The sequence below is a fragment of the Schistocerca cancellata genome, chromosome 4, assembly GCF_023864275.1.
Source record: "Schistocerca cancellata isolate TAMUIC-IGC-003103 chromosome 4, iqSchCanc2.1, whole genome shotgun sequence".
Lineage (NCBI taxonomy): Eukaryota > Metazoa > Arthropoda > Insecta > Orthoptera > Acrididae > Schistocerca > Schistocerca cancellata.
The window spans coordinates 779,571,494-779,589,220 of record NC_064629.1 but is presented as its reverse complement, the minus strand read 5'-3'; the positions used below and the strand labels follow the sequence as shown (position 1 = coordinate 779,589,220).

At 37.6% G+C, this 17,727-nt stretch overlaps 1 protein-coding gene across 1 annotated transcript in view; it reads right to left on the bottom strand.

Annotated features, from left to right (window-relative positions):
- Positions 1 to 1,726: 1,726 nt before the first annotated feature.
- LOC126184629 (CD82 antigen) overlaps positions 1,727 to 17,727 on the bottom strand; it is an 84,677-nt gene continuing 68,676 nt past the window's right edge. Inside the window, exon 5 of the mRNA XM_049927101.1 lies at positions 1,727 to 5,904. Within this exon, the coding sequence (XP_049783058.1) occupies positions 5,752 to 5,904 (153 nt within the window). The 3' untranslated portion in view covers positions 1,727 to 5,751. The remainder of the gene's footprint in view (positions 5,905 to 17,727) is intronic.

Here is a 17,727-nt window from a genome sequence, read left to right as displayed (position 1 = left end):
AAATTCCATTGGGTTCAAGTTGGGGGTTCTGGGAGACCACAGTATTGGTGAGCAATAGCTCATATGGTTGTTGTCAAAGATTTGTACAATGTATTTCTTAACAGCCACACAAAATTATGCCAGTGCCATCGTGCACATACCATATATGCATCCTTTCACCATAAGCTGCAGCGTAACTGTAGCCTTGGACATTAACAGTGCTCCAACATTGGCACGACTGCACTTGTGCATACATCGTTTTGGGAAACCACTGGTTTCTGGACTTATGTTTATTAGGATTATTTGCTTGTTTCACTGTCCTCTACTTGCCCCTTCAATTTGCATCTATAAAAGTCAAACACCATGTATATTAAAAAATTCTCTGTACATAAAGAGGAGTGTTTGCAATTAATGTAAAAGAAAATTACATAAACAGTCAGTATGTTGATAAATGATTACGACAACATGTCCAGCATGAAAATAAAATAAATAAAGTTTGAGCAAAAATATCTTGGGACAGTATCAGGCCAAGATCAAAAGCTGTCAGCTTGGTAGAGAAATATCGTCTTAGGATAACAGCCGACATTTTTTTTCCAACAAATAATTATTTTAGTTCTATGAACTATATCCGACATAACATCTTCAGTGCACTGAAGAAAGTTTTCAGACCTGAAATTTCTTTAGATGTTGGAGTAAATGGAAGTTTGAGCTCGATCTGGTGAAGAGTGTGGGTGATCAAACTACTTTTACTTCAGATCCTCCTATTTTCACACTGCCAAAACACCTCTTCGGCAGTTGCGGTGGTCTTTTTAAAAGAGTATTACTTTCTTTTGCAACATGTAAGTCCTGTAGTTGGTGCAAAAAGACTTTCAAATTATTTTCTTAATCATGCTTTTATCTTTTGGCATATGGTCACAGGATTCCACCTTCTCACTGAGAAATTAGGCTTCATACTCTTTCGTCAGCATTTAAAAAAAAAGGGGCACCTATATCTAAAACCTGTCATCTTTAAAAATATACCATATTGTACACTTTCTCAATGTTTGCATCTAAGGATTGCACTTTCATATGGTTCTACTCAAGAGAAGCTCTGCAATTTCTGTAATTATTATTATTATTATTATTATTATTTTGTAGCCTCTTGAGAAGAAAAATTTCTTTTAATAATAAACTGTGCAAATATATAATGTAGCTGAAAAATTTAGCACTCTTTGAGATACTCAGTTGTTAACTAGTCCCAGGTTTGTAAGTGTGTACATGTTGGGTTGTCTAAGAAAACGTGTGATCTGAAAAGCATTCTGTGCTCATTCAACTGTCACTGCATCTCCTAACAAATTAGTTTACTTAAAGAAAAACCAACAGACACAGAAAATTCACCACAGAATGGCTCGTAGTAAGACAAATCGTACTGTTCCAGTGCAGGTAAGGGAAATATTCACCATTTTGAAATTCCACTTTTAAATGATGTATCAGTCTTTTCCTTCTTTGCCATTTTCAGACACGCAAACCCATTTCTTTTACTATTTAGAATCTTACAGTTTAAGGTAAAGAAATCTTGCCCACAACTACAGAACATGACTTCTGGTCATACTGCCTGCTGACAGAACAATCCAACCCAACTTCCTATAAACTCTGTAACAATTTTGCAGTTTCCTCAGTATAAATGTTATAAGGGGTTCTTAATAACTGCACCTTCTGGCAGCATAAGACCTACATTTGGGCTTAGGATGTTATATCATAAGCAACGTAAGTTAAAATGTTTTATTAAAAAAAAGTCAGAAGGATGACAGGAATTAGCATTTTAATACATTCTTTAAATAATTACACTTAACTACTAATTGATCTTTACTACGTTATTTGGTAACTGTTACAACATGGCGACATTAAAGTTAAACCAGGGCTTAAGCGAATTCGTGAGAGTTTTAATATACAAATAAAGAAAATTAGTCTTCACATCATGCTCCAAACAATTAACAATATGCTGATAATATATGATGTTATTCCTTTTTTCAGTTACTTTTAGCATACTACTTTATCTAAAGTAGTTCGAGAAGCTACAAAGTCTATATGAAAGTAACTGTTGATCAAGCAACAGTTTCAGCATGTGACAGCTTTATGACTAGATAGTTACATGAAATGTCATCGACAGTAACTTACAATACATAATAGCATAAAAAACACTAATATTTGGCTTAATGGTAACTTGTGAGGAGATTCAGATTATCTGTGTAAGCTGTATATCATTCCACCATTATGTTTTACATACTTCCATTTCAGTTACCAAGAAATGAGGAAAAAAACAAAAACTGTGCTATTAAAGCTTAAACCCTGGTTTCAAAAGACAAGAATGAATCAATCTCATTCTAAATGGTAATACTAAAAATCTATATTAACAATGCATAAATATATTTATTAACTTCAGTCTAAGATAGTTTTTCATTGGCATATACTCTGCACATACATGTATTTAACAACACTGCAAAGAAATATGACCAGTGATACAAACACACAGGCAAGGCAGAGCTGTCACTCAGTATTTCCAAATTAAAAGTAAACTTTTTGAGCGTAAGTTTTTAATTTGTAATCTTACAACAACTGATAAATTTGTAAATGTGTGTTATAACAGTGAATTTATATTCAGATTGTTCTCTTATATACTAAAACACACAGAATAAATTACAACCTTCACTGATTTGTGTGCTGCACAATGATTGAAATTATGCCAGTAGACTGGATTTCTAATGTCATTATTGTCTATTTTCTCATTTATAAGTTAATAATGCTGTACATTCCTTAGAAGTTTCTCTACCAAAAGTCTTCCAATGTTCCTGGACTTTCAGGGCACTAGATATTGCATTTTCGCCCATATCTCTGCGTAACATAAAAAGTGTTTGGCAAAAGCATTTTGGTTGGAATACTTTAAGAAGTATAAACATAAAATTCTTAACTTGCATATAAAAAGATGTTTTCTGAACACATTAGAGGGGCATTACTGACTAGCAATACAAATAAGACTCAACATTTATGTAATGATTACTTCCCAATATTTATGTTCACTTAATTAACAACCATTAGCATTCCAGTATTCCATCCGTTTCCTTTAATATGGTGTACAACTTAATTCTTTTTTTAAAGAAGATTTCTATTTGAGTGAAAATATTTGGCACATCTTTGTGAATCAAGGGAGCAATAAATTACGAAAATTTTTTACAAAAATATCATTCACATTTGTAATTAAACAAATATAATTGAACTAATCGAGTGAGGATGTAACAAACAAAATTACAGTTGGAAAAATACAATCATGATTGAATCCAAAGCTACTCTTCATTTTAACAAATTGGCTTTAGATACAGTCTTTATTTTATAAATGTCAAGAGATTACCATTGTCAACATAAAAGAGCATATCATGCATAGCCTTATGAGTATCTAGAGCAAAAAACCCTTCACAGTTTGACAGTTAAGTACTTCTAGAATTTTGATTTTAAGGGTATTCAAAGTAGGTACCTGTAAGTTCAGCACATGAGAGCACCACCATATAAAAATAGAATATATTGGAAAAAACTGGTCCCAAGCCAAATTTGTAACTTGCCGTAACATAGTAGTCCAAACTGTGCAAAATTAATTTTCTTTGGAAATAGGAGTGACAAAAAATAGCTCCCTAAGAATGAAGAACTACAGATATGGCATTATACTTTTAAGTGTTCTCATTGAAAATTTTAAGGGAAGTCATGACTTATTCACAGCTATATTAATGAAAATGCATTAGTATTATAGCAAAATTTCTCATGACAAGCCCTACCTGCAATTTCATTGTTTGGTACTCCACAAGTACAAAGAACTGTTAAACTGCAGTGGTGCACAAGTCTTTCAAAATTATAAAGATTAAACTAATGTCCATAAATTACAAAACTGTACAAACTATGTTACTTATGCAGATAAGTATTAGAGTGCTTTATGGCACTTATACTGGATACGTCCAAGAAATAAAAAAAAGTTTTTTAAAATATAAAATAATCATGACAATCATCTTATGAGAATAAAACTTTTACCAAATTTATTTGGTCATATTTAAGCAGTCATATTCATAGCTGTATACATTACTGTCACCCACATACTTCAGTAACTCTCATATACTGAAGATTTTTTAGTTCTGTTTGAAAAATATAATAAAGCTTTTGAGTATTTTATGTTGAATGAAACATACAGTGAGTAAGAGAGAGAGAGAGAGAGAGAGAGAGAGAGAGAGAGAGAGAGAGAGAGAGAGAGAGATGAAATGATAAAAGACAAAATAACTTTTATTGAAACAGACTTTTTTTCCGAAGTTGAAAGTTGCTGAACTTCCAACAAGCACTCATCGTACACAGAAATATAGTTTCCCGTGCTTTGTATGTCAATGAACTTTAAAATTATATTTGCAACTCATCACACACGAAATGTTGTGCTAACAAATTATGGCAAGACTTTACCATTACAAAATTGTGTTGTATTTTTTCACAACGGCTTCCACTTTATCTACAATTTTTTTTGTCTCTCAATGACTTGCTACTGAACAATTTAAACTGATACGTATAAATTAAATGACTAACATCAGCACATTATGCTACCTTTTTTTTAATCTCTCCCTACTAACTCAGAGAATAGGGTGGAAAACTGAATAACAGATAACCTGTGACATTGACTGCTAGCAAATTCCTTGCTCGAGTGCTTTTAAGTTTTGTGCCACATTTTAAAGTCTGAAGAAGTTTAAAACTTAAAATTTTTACAGTTACACATTTACTGCTAGATACTTTAAATTCTTAAATATAGTACATCACTACAACAGATTTTGATTCTAACCACACAACTCAACTTTATCTAGTGTTACAAGCAGTGAGACCTCTTCCTGTAAGTGCCACAATTTTAAGACATTTTGCTTCAACCAATAAGTCATTTCAAAAATATTAAAAATAGACTCATATCAACTATGCTACAATGCATTACTTGTTAAAAACAGTGTGAAATTAAAATGCAAGTTACTGTACATTAATGACTGACAGATTTTTCTTTTCTAGTGCAAATATGTTATGAAACTTTACTAATCCACAGATCTTTGTAGGAAGAAGACTGCAGGCCACAAATATCAAGCTGCTAGGAGGAAAAAGGTTCACACATTAACCGAAGACAAAATTATGCCTACCCTTAAAAAAATAAAGACTTCAAATATTTACGAATGTCGAAAACTAAACCCATATAAGAAATACTGCGTGTGCATGTGCGTGATAGAGAGAGAAGAAGTTGACAGACAACATGTAACAGCTAAATACTACTGTTCTGGGAACACAAAGAACATTCCCAACCCAGCTATCAACTTTAAACTTGTATAAGGTGAACTTGCCTATTAATCTATGACAATAATTCATCACAACATACAAATAAATTAGATTGTCATGACTTATTCAAGCAAATAACAAAAAATCTGAGCATTTGCACATATAAAAAGTTTATGAAATTCTATAAACAATGATTTAAAAATCTTACAGCAGAAGTGAGAAGTAATTATAAATGATTCAATGCTACCTTCAGATCTAACAAATAAGACAACATGCCAAAAAACAGGCAGGCTAAGAGATTCAAACTTCTTGCACAGTATAAGTTTCATAAAAATATTCTGTATAAATGTACCATGAAGTATGTAAGCGCATTATGGTCCTTTATGTTAATTGTGTGCATTGAGAAAGAAGTCGTTTTATATCTCATTTAACAAATAAAATAGCTGTAGAGGAAAAAATTTAAGCTTTGTATCTGTCCTCTGAACGAACAGCACAGCACAGTATTAGTGAGAATATAAGACCCAGAACTTCAACTGTGGCAAGTGCCAGGCCAACACCCATCAAAATATTTGCATACTGCTGAAGGAGTTCAATCAGTTTGTCGACACAGCCCTGCAACAAAATAAACCCAAATCAATTTGCACAGAATGCATAGCAATTTCTACAAATGTTTGACAGCAGCTCAAACAAAACACCATTCTGCAAACCTGTAAAACAATAGTAAAATATACTAGTTGTCGCATTTCATTCTTAAATTATCTCTAATGCTTGGAAGTTACACAAATACACTAACTGTGTACTGAATTAGAGTGGCTGTGTTTGAGATAGAGCACTCCTGTCACAAGGGGTGGTGCCAGGGGTTGGGCCCAAATAAGATGGACCAATTTCAGAATCGAAGTCCTAAGTCAAACTTAATTTTATAAAATTGAAATAAAATATACAGAGTTATATGCATATGGCAAACCACTCAGTCAGTTTGTTAAACAATTCTGTATTGTCTCATATTAAAACTGTAAAATCAAACAAATACATTTGAAATAGATTTTATTACAAAGTTAACACTGACTTATCCATTGATCTGCCCATGTTGAACAACAAACAAATGAAGCAGTCTATCAATCTATTGAATGAACAGTTCTTCCCCAGTTTCTTGTGGGTGTTTGCATGTGTTTTATTGTTTCTATTGATGCTAAACGATAAAAGAATATTTGTTATCATTGTGGTCTTTTGTAGTGAACTGTACATTTTCTTTAAAGTGAACTTAGTAATTTGGCAAAACTGCCCAGCATCTCACATTTCTTCAGTTCACAGCAAACAGTTATTAAAATGAATGAGTACATTACATCTCCGTCTGTAACTGCAGAGGTTAGTTTCCATGATTCAGGAAGTGAAGTAGAAAAAATTGTGTTTGGTGGTGTTGGTGATGAAATAGGAAGTAGGAAAAGAATTAAAACAGTCTGAAAATGACATCTCAGTGAAAATAAAGGTGAAGATTTATTTTCTATTTTCAGCACTAGCAACAGCAGTACTAATCGGTCTGCTTCAGTTCGTGATATATCTATGAAACTGACTGTTGAATCTGAACAACCTATATTAAGGACTTTTCCTTTCGCTTGTTTGGGGACAAAGAAAAATTTCCACCCAGGTTGGTACAACATTTATCCATGGCTAGAATATACTACTACAAATTATGATGCATTCTGTTTTGTCTGTTGATTTTTTTGTCCCCAACTAAAGTGATAACAAGCCAACTGCTTAGTTTTATATGTGGTGGTTCCACTAACTGGAAAAGTGCAACAGAACCTAATTCCAACTTTAATCATCGTGAGAGCAGCTCCACACACAAACTCCATATTTGTCCTGGAGTCTCTCAAAAACTTGAAAAATAAGTTTGGTGAGAACACATCTGTTGCTACTCCACTACATGAAACAAACGCTCTGGAAATTCAAGAAAACACAGAATAAATACAAATGACTGTCAATATACTTTGATACATAGTTTTTCAAGGAATAGTTGAAAGAGGTCATAATGAATCTAACGATAATGTAAATAAGGGAATTTTTTTAGCGTTAATGAAACTTATGTGGGAAAAAGATCCAAGTGTTAGGAAACAACTTTAAAAGGGAAAAAAAACACACACAACATAATATACGGAAAAAAAAATCTTAGCACCATGTGCAATATCATGCTATAATATATCTCCAATGCAGTGAAAGAAGACCACTATTTTGCTCTACTGATTGATGAGTGAAAAAGATTGTTCAAAAACTGAGCAACTATCAACTATGGTTCAATACTGTTTGGATGATGACACACAAGAAGGTTCTAAGCTCTGAAACTTCAAAAACAAATTGGATGCTGCTGTGGAGTTAAGTTTAAACAACTGTTGCACACACATATGATGTAACTTCATTTCTGAGTGGTGCTTGTGCAGGTGTTCAAGTTCTTTGAAGAAGGGAACCCCATACGAGTTATATAAACCATAAGTTGAGTATTGTCATAGTAACAACATGTAAAGGAATCAAATTGGCTACAATTTTTTTATGGCGCAGCGGGGGGGGGGGGGGGGTATGCTTTTTGGCAGTGCATCAAATGTTTACTAATACACAAATAAAAAAAAAATTGGAAAATTGCAATTAAAAAAGTTAAGTGACAGCAGATGGGTCTGTCTGTATGCTTCATGTTTGGCTGTGAAGAAGATAACTGATGCTATTGTTGAAAACCCAGTAAATATTCAAAGCAGGAAATTCAGAACAAGCTGCAGAAGCACCAGGATGATTTAATGCAAAGTAAAACTGTTCTTTTATTTTTCACTTATACCTTTTCATATATATGGTAGGAAAGTGCAAATCTATCTGATTTCCTTCCGAGCAAAGATCGTTGCTGCAATCAACTCAGATGCTCAAAGGGATCATTTCACCCAAATAGTGTGGCTCAGACTCTGGTTTCACTGAATGGAATGAAAGTGTAGATGTGGCAACAAAAACAGGTGCTGATACTTCTGCAGACTTCTTGCTTCTTCGTAGAATTTTAAATTTCCAAAACACACTGGGGAATATGTTTGTGATTTGCCAAATAAATATAGCCTGGAACCTGTACAATCAACCAGTTTCAAATCTTGAGCGTTTTATAAAGTTTTACATAAAACGAAAAGTGAACTTTAGAGACTTGTTGCAAAATCTGCAATAATTAAAGAAATCACTGCTTAAACCAGAAAGTGAAACTTTTATGGACAAACAAATGTTACTGCCACTGGCAGAAAATTATTCATCCAATACCGAATCGCTGGAAGCAAAAATTCAAGATATTAAAAAAATGTTATCACACGACATAAACAGCAAACCAGAGTGACTGACAATTTACTTGCATTGCTCAAGTTGTTAAACAATATAAACTTGTTTTACATTATTTGTAGAATTTAAGTCAAATAGCTGACTATTCAACCTTCCTCTGCATTACATGACAAAGCTTCATGTATACAACATGTGAAATGTTATTTAAGGAACCCATTGAGTGTGAGGTCTCATGTTTAGTCTTTAGTAAGTATCATTTAGAAGTGTTACATCAACAGTCATGAATTAGCTGCTAATGACTCACCATGTGCGCCAGGAGGGCAACAGAAAATGAGTGTCCGGGTGGTGCCGAGATCAACCTTCTATGGAGTGTGTGTGTTACACTTCACTAAACTGAATCGCCGATATTCAAAAAATGTTCAGAACAAACCATTAACTTCATGATGAACACCAAATGAAAAATGGTGTGCCACGGTGATAAAAGAGGTACGACCCATCAATATCAAATCAGAAACTCCTTAGGCATTATGTACCAAACTGGACAATCAGCTAGGTATCCACTCAAAGAATGCTTTCAAGAATCATATTGGTGTAGCGAAGTGATGAGAACTTATGGAATGTGACAGCATGAAACCAAATATGAAACAGTCTGTTCTGTTTTGTGGAGCTCATCATGAAACTGGCTATCCTTTAAGGCATACCTGCAGATAGTGTATTGTTTTATAGGCTCAGGGGGTTGGGGGGGGGGGGGGGGGGACATCCAGTTTCTGTGATATGAACTGCAATGTACAATTTCACAGGAGAGAACGTTTGTTCTAAAGGATTATGATTTTTATATGCCGACCAGGAATCTGGCATCAATAGTTTTAGTTCTCTTCTGCCCGTTTTTCCCCACTCTTGATTGCTGTGAAAAAAATTCCCTTCTACAGTTGCAATATTATGCACACGAGAAAGAATCATACGAGCAGAGCACCTCCAATTTCTTGCAACACAATAAATAACTTTCCAACCAATTTGCAATCCATATTAGCAGTTGGCACAATTGAATATGAATGCATTAAGGCACTGATGTTAGCTAATCTTTACACACCTCTCTTGTTCCTCTCATTTCCAGGGTTCCTTCCGAATGGATTTCCTCTTCAAATCCCAATTGGTCAGAGTTGAAAACAAATTTTGCGGCCAATTCCACAGTTTGCTGTGCATAGTCAAGTTGACGCTTTGTTTGAAATTTCATTATCTTACGTCTTCTAGTTCTGTAACACTGTCTGAAGTTTTGCAACCATCCACTACTTCCCTTTAAATCACTGTAATCTACGTCGCTCACAGTTTCATGTACATAACACAGTACGTCACTATAACGCACATCCTGAAAATTGTATCCAGTATCCTTGAAACACGCTAACACCAATTTTTGTAACAAGTGCGTCTTGTCCTCCCTCAAATATCCACTATTTTTTATTCATTACATGATCATATTCCTGCAGAAGTATTCAAAATCTGTATGTAATTATGTTTAGTACCTGCTCCTTGGACAACGATTGTCCTTTACTACATTTCAGTGGAAATGGGATTTGTGGCTCCCTGTCCAACAAGGATGGTGAACTATATGGCTTGACACCTGTTTTAGTATCACTTTCACTTAAGCACATATCGTTATCATTGCACTCCTCGTGTACATTGTCTGCAAAGTAAGACTGTATATGACACCATACATTCCACTGACTCATCTTGCAGAAACACTAATATTTCATCTGCCACTTCTTTCTCACTCTACGAAATTCTTTAGGTTTCTTTCTGGTAAAATGTTAACTTCAGCAATTGTTGTTGTAGATATATTGCAATGTTTTCTATGTTTATTGTTGCCACTGCCCTGCTTTGTAACACCACCAATAACACTGTAGCACTGCTATGAGTTATTCATCGACTTAGCAGTTCAACTACAATAATGTTGGAAGGTGAAGATATGAATTAAAATTTTTGCCGCAGTCAGGACTCGAACCCGGGTCTTCTCAGTGCAAAATGTGTTTACTCTTTGATGCAATGCATAATGTGCTCTGTTGTTGTTGTTGTTGTTGTTGTTGTTGATGATGTTGTTGTTGTTGGTGCTGCTGCTTCTTTAGGGTGCAAAACAGCTGAGGTTAAAAGCAGGAATACACGATCTACAGCTTGTACTGCATCTGCCTAAATATCTGATAAATTCAGATAGCAAACACATGTTAAAACAAACAGTTATAAAAGCAGCACTGGAGCAGAAAATGGCACACTGGCAATGGCTGGCTGTGGTAAGCACAGATAAGTGCGGGGTCTCCACTTAAATAATGGTAACTGAAACGACAGTACCCAATATGCAATCAAGCTAAAGTATCTCCTAGGAATGATAAGGGTGAGAGAAAGTCCTCCAAGCTGTTGGGAGGTATTTAATTTCCTGGAGTTTGTTCCCATATAGATATGACCAGTGTTCATGCCAAAGGGACGCTATGCTCCTATGTGCAGCAACACAGAGATCATCCGAAGGGAAAGAATAGCTGAAAGGCCTGGGTAGTCTGACTGCAGCCTTGGCAGCAGCATCGGCAGCTTCATTCCTCAACACTTCAATATGACCAGGGACCCATATGACCATCACGGTGGCTCTATCATCAGTGGAGTGAGTGAGTGAGTGAGTGAGTGGAGGCATCCATGGATTCGTTGCACTAAGGGACGGTGCATGTATAATACACACAGGCTCTGGAGGGCACTAAGTGAATCTGAACATAATACACAACTGAGAAGCCTGTTTCACTGGATGTACAAAGGGTGTTCAAAAAGTTTTGCACAGTCGTCTAATTTTTTTTTATTTTTTGCAGGAGGAGAATGAAATTTTTTGTGAACATACTGGGAACATTTCACTGTACACTGAGCGTACTCAATGTAGACCCCATCAGCTGTGATGCATCTGGCCCAACGTTCTTTCCATGATCTAAACACACTTTGGTAAAATTCTGGGGATTGACTTTTACATCATCGCTTGACACAGGAAATAAGGTCTTTCTTGCTATCAAATGTTTTACCACACAGGTGGGCTTTCACACGATCAAAATACTTATATGTACCAACTTCTAGCTGAATGTTTGAAGTGTGTTCACAAAAAATTTCATTCTCCTCCTACAAAAGTAAAAAAAATTAGAGACAATAGTGCAAAACTTTTTGAACGTCCTTTGTACTGAGTGACCTGATGAGAGTGGAAACCCTTACAATAAAAATCAAGCACTGGTCTGGAAGCCGGTATCTAAAATGTTTGTTGTCAATGACAAAGGTACATCTGACACCAAGGTTAGTCTTGCAACCATCAGTGTACACGAAGGTGTTGTCTCACAGTGGTCTGCAAAGTTTGAGAAAGCGATAGGTTGAATCCAGAGTAGTGTCCTTGGGAAGCAAATTAAGTCCAAGAGGAATGGGGATCTCTACACATAGCCAAGGCGGTGAAGGACTCTCACACATCAGCCATGTGGCAGGGAACATAAGGTTAAGGTTCCGAAGCAGTATATGAAAGCAAACTTCAGAAAGCAACAAAGAAGTGTGAATCTCGTGTGATTGCCAGTGTCTCCGATGGTGCGCTCCTTCATTCCAAGTGCCTTCCACAGAGGGGAGTACACCTGTGTTAAGTGAGTGTTCACACCTCAGGTCACACTTCCCGAACTCCAGACAGAGGGACCAATCGACAACTGGACTGGGAAGGTAACAGATCAGGTAATCACTCCTCCCTGGGCCTGGCCTTTACCAGATGTACATGCAAACCCTTGCTGTCAACTAGGGTGCTGGGAGCATTACACAGTGACCCTTTACATGTCAAACACACGAGCCGGCCTTCAAGCACACACAGGGAGGAAGACAGACAAAAAGGGAGGCCTCAAATGGTGAAGCAGAGGAAAAACAGCAGAAGTCAGAACAAGAAAGGAGAGAGAGACAAAAATGATACTTTCATGTTTTGGTTAATCGATTTTACATAAGACCTGGTCCCCCATGGGAGGGGAAAGAGTAGTAGGACGACAGACATGCAGCACAGAAAAGGAAGGAGTATTGCAAGGTGTAATGATACAAGTATCATTACAACATAAACAATATCTACAATATCTTTATTAGCAGAATTACTAAATTTCAATCATGTAGCAGTCTGCTGTCACAAACAGGCACTGTATGAGCCACACCTAATGTAGATGCTCATGGCATCTTGCAGTTGCAATGACGCAATCTGGTTGTAAAAACGGGTGGGTTATGAATCACCCTTAACATGCTGCCACCTAGTGGTGGAAATGGCAAACAACCTAAGTACACATTTAATAAACTAATTATGAAATAATTAAATATATTATGTTCTGTTTATTTTGTTAAAACAATTAGTGTGTTAAAATGACTGTAAAATTATGTATTGTTTATTATAAACAGTCACGGTTTTAGAAATAAGTAATAATTGTTAAAGGAATTCCTGCATATTAATCTGAGCAGCGGTATGTCACCCTTTTTGAGAAGAGAGAGTTCTCAAACAAAGATTGCCTAAGTAGTCAGTAGTAGTGTGAGCACAGTGCAGGTGTATGGTGTTTGCGAGCTAAAAATTGAGCACTGGTAAAATTAGCCTTGAATGACTGCTGAATGATGATGCTATTTTGTAAAAAGTGCAGCTAAATTGTATGTTACGGACTAAGAGGTTTGCTCTAACTTATTGTGGAGTAAAACGCCAGTTGTGTCATGGATAATGGGATAGTAAGCAGCCATTTCACATTTCAGTAGCAACTGTGATTAGTGTAAAATGAAAACTAAGCACTCTTGAATGCTAAGAAACAAAAATCTGAACCTTTTGTGCACTTTCAGACAAATTTCCCTTTTAAATACTTAATAAGTATTGCTTACTGCACACCATATACTCATACTTAGAGATATACTCAAAATAAACTACAATTTCTCTTATTTCAAGACGCAAAATCCATGTCAACTTACCATCAGAGTTTTTATGAGTAATTGCCACACTTATGGTGCCAGTTTTAAGTAATTGATGCATCCTGATTCACAGATAAATTAGCTGTATAAGAAAACAGTATATCTTTCAGTGCTAATATTTTCTTCCCCTGTCAGATTACATGGCTAGAACCTAATACCAGTGGAGTATTATCAGTATTTTTCACAAAAAACAAAACTGCATGTATGTAAACTAACCCACTACTGATTTTTTTTTTTTAACGACCCGAAGTTCAAATAGAAGGTGGATCAATAAGTATAATTTTTCACTGTTTAATGAAGAACAAAATCACAGAGATTAGGTGTGATTCACTTGCAATATTTTGGGACTTAGTAACAAGTGTCAGCATGCCTTGCTATGCAGTAGTTTATGTGGGTCACTACGTGTGATGCCACACAGCTGTTGGCAGGCCTTGTATTCTCTGACATATCTAAGCAGCCCATGTAATAATCTCCAATGGCTTAACTACAAAAAGAGTTATTGCCAAATGCAACACCCCCTCTCATAAAGTGTTCCAAGTCTTCAGTTTCTGTCAATCCCTATCCTTTAGGAACTTGAGAAATTTCTATGGTACAGAACCCCTGAACTACCTCCGTTACCTCCCTGAATTACTCTTACTATGCAGTACAAATTTCCTACATTCCGTCTCCCAAATAGAAGTCCCTGCTGGCTGTCCAACAACTGAAAGAGCATTTCAAACACCACCTCAAGAAGTCATCCAATCTATTGTCTTCCTAGTTCTCCTGCTCTCTGATGAAACCCACTATTCAACAAGACAATGCTACTCTCACAGGCACTCCCTCACCTTCACATCAGTCTCTTATAAGGCCCAGACTGTCTTGCCAAATTCCCTCAAACTCACCTGTCAACATCTTGCAAGATGCAGAACCCAAACAAACCTGCACCATGACTGCTAACTAACCACTAAGTACCTTAACTTGTAAAGCTTCAGCCCATTCCAAAGCCATCACCTTCAGTCCTATGCCCAAATTCAATCATGCAGTACTTGAGAAGGATCTACTCTACCTCGCCAATTCCCTACAGTAAAAACACTTTTCTCCCACTAAAAACCAACCAAAAACAAACAATGAACAAAACCTCTCTCAAACTATGCCTTCATGTAACTGTGGCACTCCCATTTCCAATCCAACCACTGCCCGATTACTTCCCACGATTTCTTTTCCTCTGACAACCTCGCTTTCCTTTCCTAGCTTTATTCCAAAAAACACAAACCCAGCAACAGCAGAAAGAGCACTGATCCACAATATTAAAACAAACCCTACAAATAACCTATATCGTCTCGTGGTTAGTGTTGTGGGCTATTAACAAAGAGGTCCCAAGTTCAGTTTTGAAAAGGATCCTCGAGTTGTGCCATAGGGTAGTTGGGTTTCAGGTTCCGCTGAATGGATCAGGAGTCCACTACAAGCAAGAGGCAGGGGCCCTGTGGCATGGACTGGGCAGTTTTTAGGTTAGAGGGGCTCGGGGAAATACAAGAAGGGCTTCAGTCACAAAGGGTACAGGTCAAACATAGGAAAAACAGATACAGAACCATTGGTATAACATTTTTAAATTATTGTTGCTGTGTTGGCAAAGTACCAGAGCTCCAAGCACTAACAGAAAGCACAGATACTCAAATTATTATAGGCACTAAAAGCTGGTTAAAGACAGAGAAGTTCAGCTGAAATTTTTGCAAAGAACCTAACAGCATTCCGAAAGGATAGGCTAAACATAGTTGCGGTGGCATGTTCGTTGCTGTTAGGCGTAGGTTATTTTGTAGCGAAATTGAAGTAGACAGTTTCTGTGAGTTAGCATGGGCAGAGATCATTTTTGGCAACTGGAATAAAATAATAATTGGACACTTTTACTGATCTCCCAACTCAGGTGATATAATTGCTCTAAGGTTCAAAGAAAACTTGAGTTTAATTTCAAGTATGTACATGATTCATACAATTATAGTTGGTGGTGATTTTAATTTACCCTCGATATGTTCACGAAAATACATTTTTAAACACAGGGTACACATAAGACATAATCCAGAATAGTGCTAAATACATTATCTGAAAATTATTTAGAGCAATTAGTTTAAGATCCAGCGCAAATAGTAAATGGTTGTGAAAATACATTTGATCTCTTAGCAACAAATAATTCTAACTTAATAATGAGCATCAAAATGGATACAGGGATTAGTGAACAGAGGGTTGTCATAGCAAGACTGAATATTGTAACTCCCAAAATCCTCCAAAAATAAATGAAAAATATGCCTATTCAATACAGCAGATAAAAATTCGCTTGATGCATTTCTGAGGGACAATCTGCACTCTTTTCAAATTAACAAAATAAGTGAAGACAAGATTTGGTTTAAATTCAAAGAAACAGTGTTTACAGCAATTGAGAGATTTATACCAAACAGACTAGCAAACAATAGAGCTGATCCCCCTTGGTACACAAAATGGGTCAGAACTCTGTTGCAGATACAATGGAAAAAGTATGCCCAATTTAAATGAACACAAAGTCTCCAAGACTGGCGACCTTTTACAGAAGCTTGAAATTTAGCACGGACATCAATGTGAGAAGCTTATAAAGGTTTCCACAGCAAAACTATGTTGAAACCTGGCAGAAAATCCACGGATATACTGGTCGTATGTAAAGTATGCTAGCGGCAAGACACAGTCAATGCATGTGGGCATTAAGGATGCCTCTACCTTTTTCATCAACTGATGGACTGCAACAACACCCTAATCAGAGAGGTATGTTTGGATTTCTGCATCGGCCAGACCATCTAGCAGCCTAGTATAAATAACACCATAGGAAGAATTCAGCATTTGATAGGCCTCAACATGAACAGGATAGCCATGGAGGAGCGAAGCAGCAAGCAGTTGTGCTCGAGAATCAGAAGTTGTCTCCAGGTGCAAAGTACCATTGCGTAAATGTGAGTAGGATTTCACAGAGCCAGCAATTGAGGCTGCTAGCTGGTCTGACCGATGCAGAAATCCAAACATACCTCTCTGATCAGGGTGTCGTTGCAGTCCATCAGTTGATGAAAAAGGTAGATGCATCCTTAGTGCCAACATGCACTCTGTCTGTTATGTTGGACAAGTTGGTGCTTCCGTCAAAGTTGATGAAAAGGCAGATGCATCCTTAGTGCATCTGTAATTGTCCATGGCAAATACACTCCCGGAAATGGAAAAAAGAACACATTGACACCGGTGTGTCAGACCCACCATACTTGCTCCGGACACTGCGAGAGGGCTGTACAAGCAATGATCACACGCACGGCACAGCGGACACACCAGGAACCGCGGTGTTGGCTGTCGAATGGCGCTAGCTGCGCAGCATTTGTGCACCGCCGCCGTCAGTGTCAGACAGTTTGCCGTGGCATACGGAGCTCCATCGCACTCTTTAACACTGGTAGCATGCCGCGACAGCGTGGACGTGAACCGTATGTGCAGTTGACGGACTTTGAGCGAGGGCGTATAGTGGGCATGCGGGCGGCCGGGTGGACGTACCGCCGAATTGCTCAACACGTGGGGCGTGAGGTCTCCACAGTACATCGATGTTGTCGCCAGTGGTCGGCGGAAGGTGCACGTGCCCGTCGACCTGGGACCGGACCGCAGCGACGCACGGATGCACGCCAAGACCGTAGGATCCTACGCAGTGCCGTAGGGGACCGCACTGCCACTTCCCAGCAAATTAGGGACACTGTTGCTCCTGGGGTATCGGCGAGGACCATTCGCAACCGTCTCCATGAAGCTGGGCTACGGTCCCGCACACCGTTAGGCCGTCTTCCGCTCACGCCCCAACATCGTGCAGCCCGCCTCCAGTGGTGTCGCGACAGGCGTGAATGAAGGGACGAATGGAGACGTGTCGTCTTCAGCGATGAGAGTCGCTTCTGCCTTGGTGCCAATGATGGTCGTATGCGTGTTTGGCGCCGTGCAGGTGAGCGCCACAATCAGGACTGCATACGACCGAGGCACACAGGGCCAACACCCGGCATCATGGTGTGGGGAGCGATCTCCTACACTGGCCGTACACCACTGGTGATCGTCGAGGGGACACTGAATAGTGCACGGTACATCCAAACCGTCATCGAACCCATCGTTCTACCATTCCTAGACCGGCAAGGGAACTTGCTGTTCCAACAGGACAATGCA